The sequence below is a fragment of the Heterodontus francisci genome, unplaced genomic scaffold (genome assembly GCF_036365525.1).
Source record: "Heterodontus francisci isolate sHetFra1 unplaced genomic scaffold, sHetFra1.hap1 HAP1_SCAFFOLD_430, whole genome shotgun sequence".
Classification (NCBI taxonomy): Eukaryota; Metazoa; Chordata; class Chondrichthyes; order Heterodontiformes; family Heterodontidae; genus Heterodontus; species Heterodontus francisci.
Window position 1 is genome coordinate 1465001 of NW_027141009.1, and position 24915 is coordinate 1489915.

A 24915-nucleotide genomic window follows, 5' to 3' on the forward strand; every position below is an offset into this window, starting at 1 on the left:
TCCAGTCTGATGTCTAATTTCTCTGTTTATTTCTGACACTCACACACATACACAGATCTGGTAACATTGCTCCAGTCTGATGTCTAATTTCTCTGTTTATTTCTGACACTCACACACATACACAGATCTGGTAACATTGCTCCAGTCTGATGTCTAATTTCTCTGTTTATTTCTGACACTCACACACATACACAGATCCGGTAACATTGCTCCAGTCTGATGTCTAATTTCTCTGTTTATTTCTGACACTCACACACATACACATATCCGGTAACATTGCTCCAGTCTGATGTCTAATTTCTCTGTTTATTTCTGACACTCACACACATACACTGATCTGGTAACATTGCTCCAGTCTGATGTCTAATTTCTCTGTTTATTTCTGACACTCACACACATACACAGATCTGGTAACATTGCTCCAGTCTGATGTCTAATTTCTCTGTTTTTTCCCTTCCTCACAGTTAACTTGCTGACGATTGGGATCCTGTCTCGGGGAAAGTGCGGTCTCTCCAAATGTGTCACTCGGTACCTGGTGGCCATGTCAGCGGCGGATCTACTGGTCATTATCCTGGACCTGATATTGAGACACATTCCCATTGTTTATTATGAACAGTTTCTGTTCCTGTTGTCCATCCCCGTGTGTAATATCCACGCCGTCCTGCTTTACACAGTCACAGACTGTTCTGTCTGGTTCACCGTCACTTTCACCTTTGATCGATTTGTGGCCATTTGTTGTCAGAATCTGAAAAGTAAATATTGCAGTGAGAAAACATGTGCTGTGGTTGTGGGAACAGTGAGTGTGCTGAGCTGTTTAAAGAACATCACCTGGTATTTTATGTTCACGGGTTGGTATTCGCTGAGGAACGATCCCTGGTTTTGTTCTGTAGCAATAGATGTTCATGTCTCTCGTGTCTGGGGAACAATCGAGTTCCTCCACAACATTCTAACCCCGGTCATCCCATTTGTGCTGATTCTGCTGCTCAACGCTCTCACCGTCAGACACATTTTAGTGAGCAGCAGAGGACGCAGGAGACTCCGGGCTCACAGCAGTGGGGAGAGTCACAGAGACCCCGAGATGGAGAGTCGAAGGAAATCTATCATTTTACTGTTAGTTATCTCTGGTAATTTCATGCTGTTGTGGGCCCTGTTAATGGTGTTTTCGATATGGAACCGGATGTGGTATTTGGGTTATCAGTCTGTTTATCTCCCTGATTTTCTGCAGGAATTGTCCTTCATGCTCCAGCTCCTGAGCTGCTCCACAAACACTGTGATTTACGCCGTGACCCAGACTCAGTTCAGAGAGCAGGTGAAGAATGTGCTGAAATATCCCTTTAATACAATTGTTAAATTAATTCAATAATTAGAGGAGGGGGAGGGGACTGTCACCATGGAGACAGAGCGGGGGAGGGGACTGTCACCATGGAGACAGAGCGGGGGAGGGGACTGTCACCATGGAGACAGAGCGGGGGAGGGGACTGTCACCATGGAGACAGAGCGGGGGGAGGGGACTGTCACCATGGAGACAGAGCGGGGGAGGGGACTGTCACCACGGAGACAGAGCGGGGGAGGGGACTGTCACCATGGAGACAGAGCGGGGGAGGGTCCTGACACTACGGAGACCGAGCGGGGGCAGGGCCTCTCACCATGGAGACAGAGCGGGGCGGAGCCTGTCACCATGGAGACTGAGCGGAGGCGGGGCCTGTACCATGGGAACTGAGCGGGGGCGTGGTCTCTCATCATGGAGCCAGAGCAGGAGCGGGGCCAGTCAGCACGGTGACGGTGCGGTGGCTGGGCCTGTTTCCAGAGTGATGGAGGAGTGGGGGCGGGGATTTTTCCAGGGTGAAGGAGAGTTGAGGCGGGGTCTGTTTCCAGGGTGATGGGAAGTGGAGGCGGGGTCTGTTTCCAGGGTGACAGGGAGTGGGGGTGGCGTCTGTTTCCAGGGTGACAGGGAGTGGGGGTGGCGTCTGTTTCCAGGGTGACAGGGAGTGGGGGTGGCGTCTGTTTCCAGGGTGACGGGGTGTGGAGGCGTGGTCTGTTTCCAGAGTGACAGGGAGTGGGGGTGGCGTCTGTTTCCAGGGTGACAGGGAGTGGGTGTGGCGTCTGTTTCCAGGGTGACGGGGTGCGGAGGCGTGGTCTGTTTCCAGAGTGACGGGGAGTGGAAGCGTGGTCTGTTTCCAGGGTGACAGGGAGTGGGGGTGGCGTCTGTTTTCAGGGTGACGGGGAGTGGAGGTGTGGTCTGTTTCCAGAGTGACAGGGAGTGGGGGTGGCGTCTGTTTCCAGGGTGACGGGGAGTGGAGGCGTGGTCTGTTTCCAGAGTGACGGGGAGTGGAGGCGGGGTCTGTTTCCAGAGTGACAGGGAGTGGGGGTGGCGTCTGTTTCCAGGGTGACAGGGAGTGGAGGTGGGGTCTGTTTCCAGAGTGACAGGGAGTGGGGGTGGCGTCTGTTTCCAGGGTGACAGGGAGTGGGGGTGGCGTCTGTTTCCAGGGTGACGGGGACTGGAGGCGGGATCTGTTTCCAGGGTGACAGGGAGTGGGGGTGACGTCTGTTTCCAGGGTGACAGGGAGTGAAGGCGTGGTCTGTTTCCAGGGTGACAGGGAGTGGAGGCGTGGTCTGTATCCAGAGTGACAGGGAGTGGGGGTGGCATCTGTTTCCAGGGTGATTGGGAGTGGAGGCGGGGTCTGTTACCATGGTGACGGCGAGTGGGGGCGCGGTCTGTTACCAGCGTGGCGAGAGTGGGGGCGGGATCTGTTTCCAGTGTGACTGGGAGCGGGGGCGGGGTCTGTTTCCAGGGTGACGGGGAGTGGAGGCGGGATCTGTTTCCAGAGTGACTGGGAGCGGGGGCGGGGTCTGTTTCCAGGGTGACGGGGAGTGGAGGTGGTGTCTGTTTCCAGGGTGACGGGGAGTGGAGGCGTGGTCTGTTTCCAGAGTGACTGGGAGCGGGTCGGGGTCTATTTCCAAGGTGACGGGGAGTGGAGGCGGGGTCTGTTTCCAGAGTGACGGGGAGTGGGTGTGGTGTCTGTTTCCAGGGTGATGGGGACTGGAGGCGGGATCTGTTTCCAGGGTGACAGGGAGTGGAGGCGTGGTCTGTTACCAGAGTGACGGGGAGTGGAGGCGTGGTCTGTTTCCAGGGTGACAGGGAGTGGGGGTGGCGTCTGTTTCCAGGGTGACAGGGAGTGGAGGCGTGGTCTGTTTCCAGAGTGACAGGGAGTGGGGGTGGCGTCTGTTTCCAGGGTGACAGGGAGTGGAGGCGTGGTCTGTTTCCAGAGTGACGGAGAGTGCAGGCGGGGTCTGTTTCCAGAGTGACGGGGAGTGGGTGTGGCGTCTGTTTCCAGGGTGACGGGGAGTGGAGGCGTGGTCTGTTTCCAGAGTGACGGGGAGTGGAGGCGGGATCTGTTTCCAGAGTGACAGGGAGTGGGGGTGGCTTCTGTTTCCAGGGTGACAGGAAGTGGAGGCGGGGTCTGTTTCCAGAGTGACAGGGATGGGGGGTGGCGTCTGTTTCCAGGGTGACAGGGAGTGGGGGTGGCGTCTGTTTCCAGGGTGACGGGGACTGGAGGCGGGATCTGTTTCCAGGGTGACAGGGAGTGGGGGTGACGTCTGTTTCCAGGGTGACAGGGAGTGAAGGCGTGGTCTGTTTCCAGGGTGACAGGGAGTGGAGGCGTGGTCTGTATCCAGAGTGACAGGGAGTGGGGGTGGCATCTGTTTCCAGGGTGATTGGGAGTGGAGGCGGGGTCTGTTACCATGGTGACGGCGAGTGGGGGCGCGGTCTGTTACCAGCGTGGCGAGAGTGGGGGCGGGATCTGTTTCCAGGGTGACTGGGAGCGGGGGCGGGGTCTGTTTCCAGGGTGACGGGGAGTGGAGGCGGGATCTGTTTCCAGAGTGACTGGGAGCGGGGGCGGGGTCTGTTTCCAGGGTGACGGGGAGTGGAGGTGGTGTCTGTTTCCAGGGTGACGGGGAGTGGAGGCGTGGTCTGTTTCCAGAGTGACTGGGAGCGGGTCGGGGTCTATTTCCAAGGTGACGAGGAGTGGAGGCGGGGTCTGTTTCCAGAGTGACGGGGAGTGGGTGTGGTGTCTGTTTCCAGGGTGATGGGGACTGGAGGCGGGATCTGTTTCCAGGGTGACAGGGAGTGGAGGCGTGGTCTGTTACCAGAGTGACGGGGAGTGGAGGCGTGGTCTGTTTCCAGGGTGACAGGGAGTGGGGGTGGCGTCTGTTTCCAGGGTGACAGGGAGTGGAGGCGTGGTCTGTTTCCAGAGTGACAGGGAGTGGGGGTGGCGTCTGTTTCCAGGGTGACAGGGAGTGGAGGCGTGGTCTGTTTCCAGAGTGACGGAGAGTGGAGGCGGGGTCTGTTTCCAGAGTGACGGGGAGTGGGTGTGGCGTCTGTTTCCAGGGAGATGGGGAGTGGAGGCGGGGTCTGTTTCCAGAGTGACAGGGAGTGGGGGTGGCGTCTGTTTCCAGGGTGATGGGGAGTGGAGGCGGGATCTGTTTCCAGGGTGACAGGGAGTGGGGGTGGCGTCTGATTCCAGGGTGATGGGGAGTGGAGGCGGGGTCTGTTACCATGGTGACTGCGAGTGGGGACGCGGTCTGTTACCAGCGTGGCGAGAGTGGGGGCGGGGTCTGTTTCCAGGGTGACAGAGGTGTGGGGGTGGGGTCTGTTTCCAGTGTGATGAGAGCGGGGGCGGGGTCTGTTTCCGTGGTGACAGAGGTGTGGGGGTGGGGTCTGTTTCCAGGGTGACAGAGGTGTGAGGGCGGGATCTGTTACCAGGGTTACGAGAGTGGGAGCGGGGTCTGTTTCCAGTGTGATGAGAGCGGGGGCGGGGTCTGTTTCCAGGGTGACAGAGGTGTGGGGGTGGGGTCTGTTTCCAGTGTGATGAGAGCGGGGGCGGGGTCTGTTAACAGGGCGACGGAGGTGTTAGGGCGTGGTCTGTTTCCAGTGAGACGAGAGTGGGAGCGGAGTCTGTTTCCAGGGTGACGGGGAGTGGGGGCGGGGTCTGTTACCATGGTGACGGAGAGTGGGGGCGCGGTCTGTTACCAGTGTGGCGACAGTGGGGGCGGGGTCTGTTACCAGGGTGACAGAGGTGTGGGGGTGGGGTCTGTTTCCAGTGTGACCAGAGTGGGAGCGGAGTCTGTTTCCAGGGTGACCAGGAGTGGTGGCGGGGTCTGTTACCAGGGTGACGAGGGTGGGACGGGGTCTGTTACCAGGGTGACGGGGAGTGGGGGCGGGGTATGTTACCATGGTGACGGAGAGTGGGGGCGCGGTCTGTTACCAGTGTGGCGACAGTGGGGGCGGGGTCTGTTACCAGGGTGACAGAGGTGTGGGGGTGGGGTCTGTTTCCAGTGTGACCAGAGTGGGAGCGGAGTCTGTTTCCAGGGTGACCAGGAGTGGTGGCGGGGTCTGTTACCAGGGTGACGAGGGTGGGACGGGGTCTGTTACCAGGGTGACGGGGAGTGGGGGCGGGGTCTGTTACCAGGGTGATGGGGAGTGGGGGCGGGGTCTGTTTCCAGGGTGATGGGGAGTGGGTGTGGTGTCTGTTTCCAGGGTGATGGGGAGTGGAGGCGGGGTCTGTTTCCAGAGTGACTGGGAGCGGGGGCGGGGTCTGTTTCCAGGGTGACGGGGAGTGGTGGCGGGGTCTGTTACCAGGGTGACGGAGGAGTGGGACGGGGTCTGTTACCAGGGTGACGGAGGAGTGGGAGCGGGGTCTGTTAGCAGGGTGACGGGGAGTGGGGGCGGGGTCTGTTTCCAGGGTGACGGGAGTGTGGGTGGGGTCTGAATCTTCCTGATTCTTTTATAATCCCTTTCAAACAAAAAGAATCCTGATAATTATTGATAATTCTTTATAATAATTTATAAACATTTACTGTCCTTTATATACTGCTTATAATTCTTCCTCTCACTTTGTAAATCTTTATAATCTTTATGATTGTCTGTGATTTATTATCCTTTATGAGTCTTTATTCTCATTTATAATCTGTTACATTCACTGCCCTGGACAGAAAACATTGAAAATGATCCCCGTGGATTACTCATAATTCAAACAGACCACAGTGCATATCATTTAAAATGGCCTCAGCACATGTCGCTTAAAATGGCTTCTGTGCAGGTGACATCAAACAGACAACAGTGCATGTCATCAGATCGAAGTGGCCTATGTTAAAACCAGCTGGAGTGGTACTGAGTGCAACTCACACACCAGGAAACAGCCAATTGAATTCGAGCCTATATTAATACCAGCTGGAGTGATACTGAGTCCCACTCACACACGAGGGAAGAGCCAATTCAATCCAGGCCTCTATTGATACCAGCTGGAGTGGTACTGAGCCCCACTCACACACCAAGAAAGAGCCAATTGAATCAGAGCCTATATTAATACCAGCTGGAGTGGTACTGAATCCCACACACACACACCAGGAAAAAGGAAATTCATTCCAGGCCTCTACTAATACCAGCTGGAGTGGTACTGAATCCCACACACACCAGGAAAGAGCCAATTGAATCCAGACATCTATGAATACCAGTTGGAGTGGTACTGAGTCTCGCTCACACAACAAAAAGAGCCAATTCAATCCAAGACTCTATTCATACCAGCTGGAGTGGTACTGAGTCCCACGCACACATCAGGAAAGAGCCAGTTCAATCCAGGCCTCTATTAATACGAGCTGGAGTGGGACAGAGTCCCACCCATTCAGCAGGAAAGAGCCAATTCAATCCAGGCCTCTATTAATACGAGCTGGAGTGGGACAGAGTCCCACCCATTCAGCAGGAAAGAGCCAATTCAATCCAGGCCTCTATTAATACCAGCTGGAGTGGAACTGAACCCCAGTCACACACCAGGAAAGAGCCACTTAAATCCAGGCCTCTATAAATACCAGCTGGAGAGGTACAGAGTCCCACTCACACACCAGGAATGAGCCAATTAAATACAGACCTCTATTAATACCAGATGGAGTGGTACTGAGTCCCACTCACACACCAGAAAGAGCAAATTCAATCGAGGCTTCCATTAATACCAGCTGGAATGGTACTGAGTCTCACTCACACACCAGGAAAGAGCCAATGCAATCCAGACCTCATTCAATACCAGCTGGAGTGGTACTGCGTCTCACGCAGACACCTGAAAAGAGCCAATTCAATGCAAACCTTTATTAGGACCAGCTGGAGTGGTACTGAGTCCCACTCACATACCAGGAAAGAGCCAGTTCAATCCAGGCGTCTATTAATACCAGCTGTTGTGGACTGAGGCCCACTCACACGAGGAAAGAGCCAATTCAATCCAGACATCTATTAATACCAGCTGGAGTGGAACTGAGTCCCACACACACACCAGGAACGAGTCAATACAATCCAGACCTCTGTTCGTAACAGCTGGAGTGGAACTGAGTCCCACGCACACACCAGGAAAGAGTCAATTCAATCCTGATCTCTATTAATACCAGCTGGAGTGGTACTGAGACCCACACACACAACCGGAAATAGCCAATTCAATCCAGACCAATATTAGTACCAGTTGGAGTGGTATTGAGCCCCACTCATACACCAGAAAAGAGACAATTCAATCCAGGCCTCTATTAAAACCAGCTGTACTGGAATCAACTCACACTCAAACACCAGGGAAGAGCCAGTACATTCCAGGCCTCAATAAATACAAGCTGGAGTGGCACTGAGTCCCACGCAAACATCAGGAAAGACCCAGTTCAATCCAGGCCTCTAATAATACCAGCTGGAGTGGTACTGAGAATCGCTCACACAAAAAAAAAGAGCCAGTTTAATCCAAGACTCTATTAATACGAGCTGGAGTGAGACTGAGTCCCACTCACAAAACAGGAAAGAGCCAGTTCAATCCAGGCCACTATTAATACCAGCTGGAGTGAAACTGAACCTCACTCAAACACCAGGAAAGAGCCATTTCATTCCAGGCCTCTATTAATACCAGCTGGAGTGGTGCTGAGCCACAATCACACAGCAGGAAAGAGCCATTTCATTCCAGGCCTCTATTAACACCAGGTGGAGTGGTACTGAGTCATGAAATATCTTTAGCAAACAGGGTTAAGGAAAATCCCAAAGCCTTTTATTCATATATAAGGAGAAAGAGGGTATCTAGAGAAAGGATTGGCCCACTCAAGGACAAAGGAGGAATGTTATGCTTGGACTCAGAGAAAATGGGTGAGATTCTAAACGAGTACTTTGCATCGGTATTCACCGAGAAGAGGGACATGACGGATGTTGAGGTTAGGAACAGATGTTTGATTACTCTAGGTCAAGTCGGCATAAGGAGGGAGGAAGTGTTGGGTATTCTAAAGGGCATTAAGGTGGACAAGTCCCCAGGTCCGGATGGGATCTATCCCAGGTTACTGAGGGAAGCGAGAGAGGAAATAGCTGGGGCCTTAACAGATATCTTTGCAGCATCCTTAAACACGGGTGAGGTCCCGGAGGACTGGAGAATTGCTAATGTTGTCCCCTTGTTTCAGAAGGGTAGCAGGGATAATCCAAGTAATTATAGACCGGTGAGCCTGACGTCAGTGGTAGGGAAGCTGCTGGAGAAGATACTGAGGGATAGGATCTATTCCCATTTGGAAGAAAATGGGCTCATCAGTGATAGGCAACATGGTTTTGTGCAGGGAAGGTCATGTCTTACCAACTTAATAGAATTCTTTGAGGAAGTGACAAAGTTGATTGATGAGGGAAGGGCTGTCGATGTCATATACATGGACTTCAGTAAGGCGTTTGATAAGGTTCCCCATGGCAGGCTGATGGAGAAAGTGAAGGCGCTTGGGGTCCAAGGTGTACTAGCTAGATGGATAAAGAACTGGCTGGGCAACAGGAGACAGAGAGTAGCAGTAGAAGGGAGTTTCTCAAAATGGAGACGTGTGACCAGTGGTGTTCCACAGGGATCCGTGCTGGGACCACTGTTGTTTGTGATATACATTAATGATTTGGAGGAAAGTATAGGTGGACTGATTAGCAAATTTGCAGACGACACTAAGATTGGTGGAGTAGCAGATAGTGAAGGGGACTGTCAGAGAATACAGCAGAATATAGATAGATTAGAGAGTTGGGCAGAGAAATGGCAGATGGAGTTCAATCAGGGCAAATGCGAGGTGATGCATTTTGGAAGATCCAATTCAAGAGTGAACTATACAGTAAATGGAAAAGTCCTGGGGAAAATTGATGTCCAGAGAGATTTGGGTGTTCAGGTCCACTGTTCCCTGAAGGTGGCCACGCAGGTAAATAGAGTGGTCAAGAAGGCATACGGCATGCTTTCCATCATCGGACGGGGTATTGAGTACAAGGGTTGGCAGGTCATGTTACAGTTGTATAGGACTTTGGTTCGGCCACATTTGGAATACTGCGAACAGTTCTGGTCGCCACATTATCAAAAGGATGTGGATGCTTTGGAGAGGGTGCAGAGGAGGTTCACCAGGATGTTGCCTGGTATGGAGGGCGCTAGCTATGAAGAGAGGTTGAGTAGATTAGGATTATTTTCATTAGAAAGACGGAGGTTGAGGGGGGACCTGATTGAGGTGTACAAAATCATGAGAGGTATAGACAGGGTGGACAGCAAGAGGCTTTTTCCCAGAGTGGGGGTTTCAATTACTAGAGGACACGAGTTCAAAGTGAAAGGGGAAAAGTTTAGGGGGGATATGCGTGGAAAGTTCTTTACGCAGAGGGTGGTGGGCACCTGGAACGCATTGCCAGCGGAGGTGGTAGATGCGGGCACGATGGAGTCTTTTAAGATGTATCTAGACAGATACATGAATGGGCAGGAAGAAAAGAGATACAGAACCTTAGAAAATAGGCGACATGTTTAGAGAGAGGATCTGGATCGGCGCAGGCTTGGAGGGCCGAAGGGCCTGTTCCTGTGCTGTAATTATCTTTGTTCTTTGTTCACCCACACAGCAGTAAAGGGACAGTTCATTCCTGGCGTCTATTAATACCAGCTGGAGCGGGACTGAGTCACACTCACACACCAGGAAATAGCCAATTCAATCCAGACATCTATTAATAGCATCTGGAGTGGTACTGAGTCTCACGCACACACCAGCAGAAAGCCAACTCAAGCAAAGCTTTTATTAATACCAGCTGGTGTGGCACTGAGGCCCACTCACACACCAGGGAAGAGCCAGTACATTCCAGGCCTCTATAAATACCAGCTGGAGCGGTACTGAGTCCCACGCACACATCAGGAAAGACCCAGTTCAATCCAGGCCTCTATAAATACCAGCTGGAGCGGTACTGAGTCCCACGCACACATCAGGAAAGACCCAGTTCAATCCAGGCCTCTAATAATACCAGCTGGAGTGGTACTGAGTCTCGCTCACACAACAAAAAGAGCCAATTCAATCCAAGACTCTATTAATACTAGCTGGAGTGGTACTGAGTCCCACGCACACATCAGGAAAGAGCCAGTTCAATCCAGGCCTCTATTAATACGAGCTGGAGTGGGACTGAGTGCCACCCATTCAGCAGGAAAGAGCCAATTCAATCCAGGCCTCTATTAATACCAGCTGGAGTGGCACTGAACCCCAGTCACCCACCAGGAAAGAGCTACTTAAATCCAGGCCTCTATAAATACCAGCTGCTGAGGTACAGAGTCCCACTCACACACCAGGCAAGAGCCAGTTCATTCCAGGCCTCTATTAATACCATCTGGAGAGGTAATGTGTCCCACTCACACACCAGAAAGAGCCAATTCAATCGAGGCTTCCGTTATTACCAGCTGGAATGGTACTGAGTCTCACTCACACACCAGGAAAGAGCCAATGCAATCCAGACCTCTTTAAATACCAGCTGGAGTGGTACTGAGTCGCACTCACACACCAGGAAAGAGCCAGTTCAATCCAGGCGTCTATTAATACCAGCTGTTGTGGACTGAGGCCCACTCACACACCAGGAAAGAGCCAATTCAATCCAGACATCTATTAATAGCATCTGGAGTGGTACTGAGTCTCACGCACACACCAGCAGAAAGCCAACTCAAGCAAAGCTTTTATTAATACCAGCTGGAGTGGTACTGAGTGCCACGCACACATCAGGAAAGACCCAGTTCAATCCAAGCCTCTAATAATACCAGCTGGAGTGGTACTGAGTCTCACTCACACATCAGAAAGAGCCAATTCAATCCTGATCTCCATTAATACCAGCTGGAGTGGTACTGAGTCCCACTCACAAACCAGGGAAGAACCAATTCAATCCATATCTCTATTAAAACCAGCTGTACTGGAATCAACTCACACTCAAACAGCAGGGAAGAGCCAGTACATTCCAGGCCTCTATAAATACCAGCTGGAGTGGTACTGAGTCCCACGCACACATCAGGAAAGACCCAGTTCAATCCAGGCCTCTAACAATACCATCTGGAGAGGTAATGAGTCTCGCTCACACAACAAAAAGAGCCAATTCAATCCAAGACTCTATTAATAGCAGCTGGAGTGGTACTGAGTCCCACGCACACATCAGGAACGAGCAAGTTCAATCCAGGCCTCTATTAATACCAGCTGGAGTGGCACTGAACCCCAGTCACCCACCAGGAAAGAGCTACTTAAATCCAGGCCTCTATAAATACCAGCTGCTGAGGTACAGAGTCCCACTCACACACCAGGCAAGAGCCAGTTCATTCCAGGCCTCTATTGATACCATCTGGAGAGGTAATGTGTCCCACTCACACACCAGAAAGAGCCAATTCAATCGAGGCTTCCATTATTACCAGCTGGAATGGTACTGAGTCTCACTCACACACCAGGAAAGAGCCAATGCAATCCAGACCTCTTTAAATACCAGCTGGAGTGGTACTGAGTCGCACTCACACACCAGGACAGAGCCAGTTCAATCCAGGCGTCTATTAATACCAGCTGTTGTGGACTGAGGCCCACTCACACACCAGGAAAGAGCCAATTCAATCCAGACATCTATTAATAGCATCTGGAGTGGTACTGAGTCTCACGCACACACCAGCAGAAAGCCAACTCAAGCAAAGCTTTTATTAATACCAGCTGGTGTGGCACTGAGGCCCACTCACACACCAGGAAAGAACCAATTCAATCCAGACATCTATTAATATCTGCTGGAGTGGTACTGAGGCTCACGCACACACTAGAAAAGTGCCAATTCAATCCAGACCTTTATTAATATCTGCTGGGAGTGGTACTGAGTCTCACGCACACACAGAAAAGAGCCAATTCAATGCAAACCTTTATTAATATCTGCTGGGAGTGCTACTGAGTCTCACGCACATGGCAGAAAAGCAGCAATTCAATCCAAACCTTTATTAATACCAGCTGGAGTGGTACTGAGTCCCACTCACATACCAGGAAAGAACCAGTTCAATCCAGGCCTCTATTAATACCAGCTGGAGTGAAACTGAACCCAACTCACACACCAGGAAAGAACCAATTCATTCCTGGCCATTATTAATACCAGCTGGAGCGGGACTGAGTCCGATTCACACACCAGGGAAGAGACAGTTCATTACAGGCCTCTATTAATACCAGCTGGAATGGCACTGAGTCTCACTCACACACCAGAATGAGCCAAATCAATCCTGTTCTCCATTATTACCAGCTGGAGTGGTACTGAGTCCCACGCACAAACCGGGAAAGAGCCAATTCAATTCAGGCCTCTATCAATACTAGCTGGAGTGGTACTGAGTCCCACTCACACACCAGGAAAGAGCAAATTCAATCCAGGCTTCTATTAATACCAGCTGCAGTGGTACTGATCCCGACTCACACACCAGGAAAGAGCCAATTCAACCCAGATCTCTATTAATAGCAGCTGGAATGGTACTGAGTCCCACTCAGATACCAGAAAGAGCCAATTCAATCCAGGGTTCTATTAATACCAGCTGGAGTGGAACTGAGTCCCACTCACACACAAGGAAAGAGCCAATTCAATCCAGACCTCTATTAATACCAGCTGGAGTTGCACTGAACCCCACTCACACACCATGAAAGAGCCAGATCAATCCAGATATCTATAATACCAGCTGAAGTGAGACTGAGTCCCACTCACACACCAGGAAAGAGACAATTCAATCCAGGCCTCTATTAATACCAGCTGGAGTGGTTCTGATTCCCACTCACACACCAGGAAAGAGCCAATTGAAACCAGACCGCTATTGATACCAGCTGGAGTGGTACAGATCCCCACTCACTCCCCAGCAAAGAGCCAATTCAATCCAGGCCTCTATTAATACCAGCTGGAGTGGTACTGAGTCCCACTCACACACCAGGAAAGAGCCAATTCAATACAGATCTCTATTAATACCAGTTGGAGTGGAATGAGCCCCACTCACACACCAGGAAAGGGCAAAATCAATCCAGGCTAATTTAATACCAGCTGGAGTTGTACTGAGCCCCACTCACACACCAGGAAAGAGCCAATTCTATCCAGGCCTCTATTAATACCAGCTGGAGTGGTACTGAGTCTCATGCACACTCCAGGAAAGAGTCAATTCCATCCAGACCTATATTAATACCAGCAGGATTGGTACTGAGTCTCAGTCACACACCAGGAAACAACCAATTCAATCCAGACATCTATTAATACCAGCTGGAGTGGTACTGAGCCCCACTCACACACCAGGAAACAGACAATTCAATCTAGACATCTATAATACCAGCTGAACTGCGACTGAGTCCCACGCACACACGAGAAAGGGCCAGTTCAATCCAGGCCTCTATTAATACCAGCAGGATTGGTACTGAGTCTCAGTCACACACCAGGAAACAGCCAATTCAATCCAGACATCTATTAATACCAGCTGGAGAGGTACTGAGCCCCACTCACACACCAGGAAAGAGACAATTCAATTCAGGCCTCTATTAATAACATTTGGAGTGGTACTGATCACCACTCACACTCCAGGAAAGAGACAATTCAATCCAGGTCTCTATTCATACCAGCTGGAGTGGTACTGAGTCCCACTCACACAACAGAAAAGAGCCAATTCAATCCAGACCTCTATTAATACCAGCTGGAGTGGTACTGAGTCCCACACACGCACCAGAAAGAGCCAATTCAATCAGGCTATTATTAATTCCAGCTGGAGTGGAACTGAGTCCCAATCACACACCAGGAGAGAGCCAATTCAATGCAGGCCTCTATTAATAACGTTTGGAGTGGGACTGAAACCCACTCACACAGCAGAGAAGAGACAGTTCATTCCAGGACTCTATTAACACCGGGTGTTCTGGCACTGTGTCCCACTCACACACCAGAAAGAGCCAATTCATTCTAGGCCTCTATTAATACCAGCTGGAGTGATACTGATTCTCACGGACACACCTGGAAAGAGACCATTCCATCCAGACCTCTAATAATACCAGCAGGATGGTACTGAGCCCCCCTCAGGCACCAGCAAGAGCCAATTCAATCCAAGCCTCTATTAATACCAGCTGGAGTGGTACTGAGTCCCACACACACACTAAAAAGAGCCAATTCAATCCCAACCCTATTAATACAGGCTGGAATGGTACTGAGTCCCACTCACACACCAGTTAAGAGCCAATTCAATACCGACCTCTATTAATACCAGATGGAGTGGTACTGAATCCCACTCACACACCAGTTAAGAGCCAATTCAATCCTGACCTCTATTAATAGCAGCTGGAGTGGGACTGAGTCCCACTCACACATCAGTAAAGAGCCAATTCAATCGAGGCCTCTATGAATACCAGCTGGAGTGGTTCGGAGTCCCAATCACACACCAGGAAAGAGCCAATTCAATCCCAACCCTATTAATACCAGCTGGAGTGGTACTGAGTCCCAATCACACACCAGGAAAGTGCCAAATCAATCCAGGCCTCTATTAATAACATTTGGAGTGGGACTGAATCCCACTTACACAACAGAAATGAGACAGCTCATTCCAAACAGCTATAAATATCAGCTGGAATGGTATTGAGCCCCAGTCACACACCAGGAAACAGCCAATTCAATCCCAACCCTATGAATACCAGCTGGAGTGGTTCGGAGTCCCAATCACACACCAGGAAAGAGCCAATTCAATCCCGACCTCTATTAATACCAGCTGGAGTGGTACTGAGTCTCACTCACACATCAGTTAAGAGCCAATTCAATCCAGACCTCTATAATACCAGCTGGAGTGCGACTGAGCGCCAAGCACACAGCAGGAAAGGGACAGTTCATTCCAGGCCTCTATTAATACCATCTGGAGTGGGACTGAGCCCCATTCACCCACCCAGAAAGAGCCAATCCAGTCCAGACCACTATAATACCAGCTGAAGTGCGACTGAGTCCCACACACACAGCAGGAAAGGGACAGTTCATTCCAGGCCTCTATTAATACCATCTGGAGTGGGACTGAGCCCCATTCACCCACCCAGAAAGAGCCAATTCAATCCAGACCTCTATAATACCAGCTGAAGTGCGACTGAGTCCCACACACAGAGCAGGAAAGGGACAGTTCATACCAGGCCTCTATTTAACCAGTTGTAATGGTACTGAGCCCCACACACAGACCAGAAAGTGCCAATTCAATCCAGGCCTCTATTAATACCAGCTGGAATGGTACTGAGCCCCCTCACACACCAGTAAAGAGCAACTTCCAACCAGACCTCCATGAAAAGCAGCTGGACTGGTACTGAACCACATTCACTCACCCGGAAAGAGCGAATTCAGTCCAGACCTCTTTCAATCCCAGCTGGAGTGGTTCTGAGCCCCACTCACACACCAGGAAAGTGCCAAATCAATCTAGGCCTCTATTAATACCAGCTGGAGTGGAATTAACTCCCACTCACACACCAGGAAATAGCCAATGCAATCCAGACCTCTATTAATACCAGCAGGAATGGTACTGAGCCCCACGCAGACACCAGAAAGATCCAATTCAATCCAGGCCTCTATTAATACCAGCTGGAGGGGTACTGAGTCCCACTCACAAACCAGGAAAGGGCAGTTCATTCCAGGCCTCTATTAATACCAGCTGGAGTGGAATTAACTCCATCACACACACCAGAAACAGCCAATTCAATCCTGACCTCTATAATACCAGCTGGTGTGCGTCTAAGTCCCACTCACACGCCATGAAGGGGTCAGTTCATTGCAGGCCTCTATGAATACCAGCTGGAGTGGTACTGAGTCCCAATCACAAACCAGGAAAGAGCCAATTCAATTCTGGCCTCTATTAATACCAGCTGGACTGGTACTGAGTCCCACTGACAAACCAGGAAAGAGCCAATTCAATTCAGACCTCTATTAATACCAGCTGGAGTGGTACTGAGTCCCACTCACAAACCAGGAAAGAGCCAATTCAATTCAGACCTCTATTAATACTAGCTGGAGTGGTACTGAGTCCCACTCACAAACCAGGAAAGAGCCAATTCAATTCAGACCTCTATTAATACTAGCTGGAGTGGTACTGAGTCCCACTCACAAACCAGGAAAGAGCCAATTCAATTCAGACCTCTATTAATACTAGCTGGAGTGGTACTGAGTCCCACTCACAAACCAGGAAAGAGCCAATTCAATTCAGACCTCTATTAATACCAGCTGGAGTGGTACTGAGTCCTACTCACAAATCAGGAAAGTGCCAATTCAATTCAGGCCTCTATTAATACCAGCTGGAGTGGAATTAACTCCCACTCACACACCAGGAAATAGCCAATGCAATCCAGACCTCTATTAATACCAGCAGGAATGGTACTGAGCCCCACGCAGACACCAGAAAGATCCAATTCAATCCAGGCCTCTATTAATACCAGCTGGAGGGGTACTGAGTCCCACTCACAAACCAGGAAAGGGCAGTTCATTCCAGGCCTCTATTAATACCAGCTGGAGTGGAATTAACTCCATCACACACACCAGAAACAGCCAATTCAATCCTGACCTCTATAATACCAGCTGGTGTGCGTCTAAGTCCCACTCACACGCCATGAAGGGGTCAGTTCATTGCAGGCCTCTATGAATACCAGCTGGAGTGGTACTGAGTCCCAATCACAAACCAGGAAAGAGCCAATTCAATTCTGGCCTCTATTAATACCAGCTGGACTGGTACTGAGTCCCACTGACAAACCAGGAAAGAGCCAATTCAATTCAGACCTCTATTAATACCAGCTGGAGTGGTACTGAGTCCCACTCACAAACCAGGAAAGAGCCAATTCAATTCAGACCTCTATTAATACTAGCTGGAGTGGTACTGAGTCCCACTCACAAACCAGGAAAGAGCCAATTCAATTCAGACCTCTATTAATACTAGCTGGAGTGGTACTGAGTCCCACTCACAAACCAGGAAAGAGCCAATTCAATTCAGACCTCTATTAATACTAGCTGGAGTGGTACTGAGTCCCACTCACAAACCAGGAAAGAGCCAATTCAATTCAGACCTCTATTAATACCAGCTGGAGTGGTACTGAGTCCTACTCACAAATCAGGAAAGTGCCAATTCAATTCAGGCCTCTAATAATACCAGCTGGAGTGGAATTAACTCCATCTCACACTCCAGAAAGAGCCAATTCAATCCTGACCTCTATAATACCAGCTGATGTGCGTCTGAGTCCCTCTCACACGCCATGAAGGTGTCAGTTCATTCCAGGCCTCTATTAATACCAGCTGGAGTGATACTGAGACCCACTCACACCCCAGGACAGAGCCAAATCAATCCAAACTTCTATTAATACCAGCTGGAGAGGGACTGAGGATCACTCAGACACCAGGAAAGAGGCCCATTCAATCCAGGCATCTTATTAATACCAGCTGGAGAGGTACTGAGCCCCACTCACACACCAGGGAAGAGAAAATTCAATCCAGACCTTTATTCGTACCATCTGGAGTTGTACTGAACCCCAATCACACACCAGGAAAGAGCCAATTGAATCCAGACCACTAATTAATACCAGCTGGAGTGGTACTGAGTCCCACTCACACACCAGGAAAGAGCCAATTCAATCCAGACCTCTGTAATACCAGCTGAAGTGCAACAGAGTCCCACTCACACAGCAGGAAAGGGACAGGTCATTCCAGGCCTCCATTAATACCAGCTGGAGTGGAATTAATTCACAGTCACACACCAGGAAACAGCCAATTCAATCCAGACCTCTATTAGTACCAGCTGGAGTGCGACTGAGTCCCACTCACACAGCAGGAAAGTGACAGTTCATTCCAGGCCTCTATTAATACAAGCTGGAGTTGAACTGATCCCCACTCACATCAGGAAAGTGCCAATTCGATCCAGACCTCCATTAATAGCAGCTGGAGTGGTACTGAACCCCACCCACACACCAGGAAAGAGCCAATTGAAACCAGACCACTAATTAATTGCAGCTGGAGTGGTACTGAGTCCCACTCACACACCAGGAAAGAGCCAATTCAATCCAGACCTCTGTAATACCAGCTGGAGTGCGACTGAGTCCCACTCACACAGCAGGAAAGGGACAGTTCATTCCAGGCCTCTATTAATACAAGCTGGAGTTGTACTGATCCCCACTCACACACCAGGAAAGGGCCAATTCGATCCAGACCTCCATTAATAGCAGCTGGAGTTGTACTCAAAGAACAAAGAACAAAGAACAAAGACAATTACAGCACAGGAACAGGCCCGTCGGCCCTCCAAGCCTGCGCCGATCCAGATCCTCTATCTAAACATGTCGCCTATTTTCTAAGGGTCTGTATCTCTTTTCTTCCTGCCCATTCATGTATCTGTCTCGGTACATCTTAAAAGAAGCCATCGTGCCCGCATCTACCACCTCCGCTGGCAACGCGTTCCAGGCACCCACCACCCTCTGCGTAAAGAACTTTCCACGCATATCCCCCCTAAACTTTTCCCCTTTCACTTTGAACTCGTGTCCTCTAGTAATTGAATCCCCCACTCTGGGAAAAAGCCTCTTGATATCCACCCTGTCTATACCTCTCATAATTGTGTACACTTCAATCAGGTCCCCCCCCCCTCAACCTCCGTCTTTCTAATGAAAATAATCATAATCTACTCAACCTCTCTTCATAGCTAGCGCCCTCCATACCAGGCAACATCCTGGTGAACCTCCTCTGCACCCTCTCCAAAGCAGCCACATCATATTGGTAATGTGGCGACCAGAACTGCAAGCAGTATTCCAAATGTGACCGAACCAAAATCCTATCCAACTGTAACATGACCTGCCAACTCTTGTACTCAATACCCCGTCCGATGAAGGAAAGCATGCCGTATGCCTTCTTGACCACTCTATTTACCTGCGTTGCCACCTTCAGGGAACAGTGGACCTGAACACCCAAATCTCTCTGTACATCAATTTTCCCCAGGACTTTTCCATTTACTGTAGAGTTCAATCTTGAATTGGATCTTCCAAAATGCATCACCTCGCATTTGCCCTGATTGAACTCCATCTGCCATTTCTCTGCCCAACTCTCCAATCTATCTATATTCTGCTGTATTCTCTGACAGTCCCCTTCACTATCTGCTACTCCACCAATCTTAGTGTCGTCAGCAAACTTGCTAATCAGACCACCTATACTTTCCTCCAAATCATTTATGTATATCACAAACAACAGTGGTCCCAGCACGGATCCCTGTGGAACACCACTGGTCACACGTCTCCATTTTGAGAAACTCCCTTCTAATGCTACTCTCTGTCTCCTGTTGCCCAGCCAGTTCTTTATCCATCTAGCTAGTACACCTTGGACCCCATGCGACTTCACTTTCTCCATCAGCCTACCATGGGGAACCTTATCAAACGCCTTACTGAAGTCCATGTATATGACATCGACAGCCCTTCCCTCATCAATCAACTTTGTCACTTCCTCAAAGAATTCTATTAAGTTGGTAAGACATGACCTTCCCTGCACAAAACCATGTTGCCTATCACTGATAAGCCCATTTTCTTCCAAATGGGAATAGATCCTATCCCTCAGTATCTTCTCCAGCAGCTTCCCTACCACTGACGTCAGGCTCACTGGTCTATAATTACCTGGATTTTCCCTGCTACCCTTCTTAAACAAGGGGACAACATTAGCAATTCTCCAGTCCTCCGGGACCTCACCCGTGTTTAAGGATGCTGCAAAGATATCTGTTAAGGCCCCAGCTATTTCCTCTCTCGCTTCCCTCAGTAACCTGGGATAGATCCCATCCGGACCTGGGGACTTGTCCACCTTAATGCCCTTTAGAATACCCAACACTTTCTCCCTCCTTATGCCGACTTGACCTAGAGTAATCAAACATCTGTTCCTAACCTCAACATCCGTCATGTCCCTCTCCTCGGTGAATACCGATGCAAAGTACTCGTTTGGAATCTCACCCATTTTCTCTGACTCCACGCATAACATTCCTCCTTTGTCCTTTAGTGGGCCAATCCTTTCTCTAGTTACCCTCTTTCTCCTTATATATGAATAAAATGCTTTGGGATTTTCCTTAACCCTGTTTGCTAAAGATATTTCATGACCCCTTTTAGCCCTCTTAATTCCTCATTTCAGATTGGTCCTACATTCCCGATATTCTTTCAAAGCTTCGTCTTTCATCAGCCGCCTAGACCTTATGTATGCTTCCTTTTTCCTCTTAGCTAGTCTCACAATTTCACCTGTCATCCATGGTTCCCTAATCTTGCCATTTCTATCCCTCATTTTCACAGGAACATGTCTCTCCTGCACGCTAATCAACCTCTCTTTAAAAGCCTCCCACATATCACATGTGGATTTACCTTCAAAAAGCAGCTCCCAATCTACATTCCCCAGCTCCTGCCGAATTTTGGTATAGTTGGCTTTCCCCCAATTTAGCACTCTTCCTTTAGGACCACTCTCGTCTTTATCCATGAGTATTTTAAAGCTTACGGAATTGTGATCACTATTCCCAAAGTAGTCCCCTACTGAAACTTCAACCACCTGGCCGGGCTCATTCCCCAACACCAGGTCCAGTATGGCCCCTTCCCGAGTTGGACTATTTACATACTGCTCTTGAAAACCCTCCTGGATGCTCCTTACAAATTCTGCTCCATCTAGACCTCTAACACTAAGTGAATCCCAGTCAATGTTGGGAAAATTAAAATCTCCTATCACCACCACCCTGTTGCTCCGACATCTTTCCATAATCTGTTTACATATTTGTACCTCTATCTCACGCTCGCTGGTGGGAGGCCTGTAGTAAAGCCCCAACATTGTTACCGCACCCTTCCTATTTCTGAGTTCTGTCCATATTGCCTCACTGCTCGAGTCCTCCATCGTGCCATCCTTCAGCACAGCTGTGATATCCTCTTTGACCAGTAATGCAACTCCTCCACCCCTTTTACCTCCCTTTCTATCCCGCCTGAAGCATCGATATCCTGGGATATTTAGTTGCCAATCATGCCCTTCCCTCAACCAAGTCTCAGTAATAGCAATAACATCAGACTCCCAGGTACTAATCCAAGCCCTAAGTTCATCTGCCTTACCTACTACACTCCTTGCATTAAAACAAATGCACCTCAGACCACCAGTCCCTTTACATTCATCATCTGCTCCCTGCCTGCTCTTCCCCTTAGTCACACTCACACACCAGGAAACAGCCAATTCAATCCAGACCTCTATTCATACCAGCTGGAGTGCGACTGAGTCCCACACACACAGCAGGAAAGGGACTGTTCATTCCAGGCCTCTATTTAACCAGTTGGAGTGGTCCTGAGCCCCACGCAATCACACCAGAAAGAGCCAATTCAATCCAGGCTTCTGTTAATACCAGCTGGAATGGTATTGAGCCCCCTCACACACCAGGAAAGAGCAAATTCAATCCAGAACTCCAAGAAAAGCAGCTGGACTGGTACTGAACCCCATTCACACACCCGGAAAGAGCGAATTCAGTCCAGACCTCTTTTAATCCCAGCTGGAGTGGTTCTGAGCCCCACACACACACCAGGAAAGTGCCAATTCAATCCAGACCTCAATAATTCAAGCTGCAGTGCGACTGAGTCCCATTCACACAGCAGGAAAGGGACAGTTCATTCCAGGCTTCTATTAATACCAGCTGGAGTGGTTATGAGCCCCAGTCACACACCAGGAAACGGCCAATTCAATCTAGGCCTCTATAAATACCAGCTGGAATGGAATTAACCCCCACTCACACACCAGGAAAGCGCCAATTCAATCCAGACCTCAATTAATACCAGCAGGAATGGTTCTGAGCCCCACGCAGACACCAGAAAGAGCCAATACAATCCAGGCCTCTATTAATACTAGCTGGAGGGGTACTGAGTCCCAGTCACAAACCAGGAAAGGGCAGTTCATTCCAGGTCTCTATTAATACCAGTTGGAGTGGTACTGAGACCCACTCACACACCAGAAAGAGGCAATTCAATCTGGGCCTCTATTAATACCAGCTGGAGTGGTACTGAGTCCCACTCACAAACCAGGAAAGAGCCAATTCAATTCAGGCCTCTATTAATACTAGCTGGAGTGGTACTGAGTCCCACTCTCAAACCAGGAAAGAGCCAATTCAATTCAGGCCTCTATTAATACTAGCTGGAGTGGTACTGAGTCCCACTCTCAAACCAGGAAAGAGCCAATTCAATTCAGGCCTCTATTAATACTAGCTGGAGAGGTACTGAGTCCCACTCTAAAACCAGGAAAGAGCCAATTCAATTCAGGCCTCTATTAATACTAGCTGGAGTGGTACTGAGTCCCACTATCAAACCAGGAAAGAGCCAATTCAATTCAGGCCTCTATTAATACCAGCTGGAGTGGTACTGAGTCCCACTCTCAAACCAGGAAACAGCCAATTCAATCCAGACCTCTATTCATACCAGCTGAAGTGCGACTGAGTCCCACTCACACAGCAGGAAAAGAACAGTTCATTCCAGACCTCTATTAATACCAGTTGGAGTGGTACAGATCCCCACTCACACACCAGGAAAGAGCCAATTCAATCCAGACCTCTATTCATACCAGCTGGAGTGGTTCTGAGTCCCACTCACTCACCAGGAAAGAGCCAATTCAATCCCGACCTATATTAATACCAGCAGGATTGGTACTGAGCCCCACTCAGACACCAGAAAGAGCCAATACAATCCAGGCCGCTATCAATACCAGCTGGAGTTGTACCGAGCCCCACTCACACACCAGGAATGAGCCAATTCAATCCAAACCTCTGGTAATACCAGCTGGAGAGGTACTGAGTCTCACTCAAACACCATGAAAGAGCCAATTCAATCCAAACCTCTTTTAATACCAGCTGGAGTGGTACTGAGCACCACTCACACTCCAGGAAAGAGCCAATTCAATCCAGGCATCTATTCATACCAGCTGGAGTGGTCCTGAGTCCCACTCACACAACAGTAAAGCGCCAATTCATTGCAGGCCTCTATTAATAACATTTGGAGTGGGACTGAGTCCCACTCACACAGCTGAGAAGAGACAGTTCATTCCAGGACTCTATTAACCCCGGGTGATCTGGCACTGTGTCCCACTCACACACCAGGAAAGGGACAGTTCATTCCAAACATCTATAAATATCAGCTGGAATGGTATTGAGTACCACTCACACAACAGAAGGAGCCAATTCATTCCAGGCCTCTATTAATACCAGCTGGAATGGTACTGATTCTCACGGACACACCAGGAAAGAGACAATTCCATCCAGACCTCTATTAATACCAGCAGGATGGTACTGAGTCCCCCTCAGGAACCAGCAGCAACCAATTCAATCCAGGCCGCTATTAATACCAGCTGGAGTGGAACTGAGTCCCACTCACACACCAAAAAGAGCCAATTCAATCCAGACCTCTTTTCATACCAGCTGGAGTGGTTCTGAGCCCCAATCACACACCCGGAAAGAGCCAATTCAATGCAGGTCTCTATTAGTAACATTTGGAGTGGGACTGAATCCCACTCACACAGCAGAGAAGAGACAGTTCATTACAGGACTCTATTAACTCCGGGTGATCTGGCACTGTGTCCCACTCACACACCAGGAAAGGGACAGTTCATTCCAAACATCAATCAATACCAGCTGGAGTGGTACTGAGCCGCCCCACTCACCCAGCAGGAAAGAGCCAATTCAATCCAGACCTCTATTAATACCAGCTGGAGTGGTACTGAACCCCACTCACCCACCAGGAATGAGCCAATTCTACCCAGACCACGATTAATAATAGATGGGGTGGTACTGAGTCCCACTCTCACACCAGGAATGAGCCAATTCAATACAGGCTTCTATTAATACCGGCTGGAGTGGTACTGAACCCCACTCACCCACCAGGAATGAGCCAATTCTACCCAGACCACTAATCGAATTTAGAATTAGAACATTACTGCGCAGCACAGGCCCTTCGGCCCTCGATGTTGCGCCGACCTGTGAAACCATCTGACCTACACTATTCCATTTTCATCCATATGTCTATCCAATGACCACTTAAATGCCCTAAACGTTGGCGTATCTACTACTGCTGCAGGCAGGGCTTTCCACGCCCTTACTACTCTCTGAGTAAAGAAACTACCTCTCACATCTGTCCTAGATGTATCACCCCTCAACTTAAAGATATGTCCCCTCGTGTTTGCCATCACCATCCGAGGAAAAGGACGCTCACTATCCACCCTATCTAACCCTCTGATTATCTTGTATGTCTCTATTAAGTCACCTCTCCTCCTCCTACTCTCCAACGAAAACAACCCCAAGTCCCTCAGCCTTTCCTCGTAAGACCTTCCCTCTATACCAGGCAACATCCTAGTAAATCTCCTCTGCACCCTTTCCAAAGCTTCCACATCCTTCCAATAATGCGGTGACCAGAACTGCACGGAATACTCCAGGTGCGGTCTCACCAGAGTTTTGTACAGCTGCAGCATGACCTCGTGGCTCCGAAACTCGACCCCCCTACTAATAAAAGCTAACACACCATATGCCTTCTTAACAGCCCTATTAACCTGGGGAGCAACCTTCAGGAATTTATGCACATGGACACCAAGATCTCTCTGTTCATCTACACTCCCAAGAATCTTCCCATTAGCCCAGTACT

At 49.6% G+C, this 24915-nt stretch overlaps 1 protein-coding gene across 1 annotated transcript; it reads left to right on the forward strand.

The window, feature by feature from the left end:
* Positions 1 to 472: 472 nt before the first annotated feature.
* On the forward strand, positions 473 to 1318 carry LOC137361823 (probable G-protein coupled receptor 139; the record flags this gene model as incomplete). Its single annotated transcript, XM_068026436.1, has 1 exon — positions 473 to 1318. A coding segment is annotated over one exon (846 nt), but the record flags the coding sequence as incomplete, so codon positions are not given.
* Positions 1319 to 24915: the final 23597 nt, after the last annotated feature.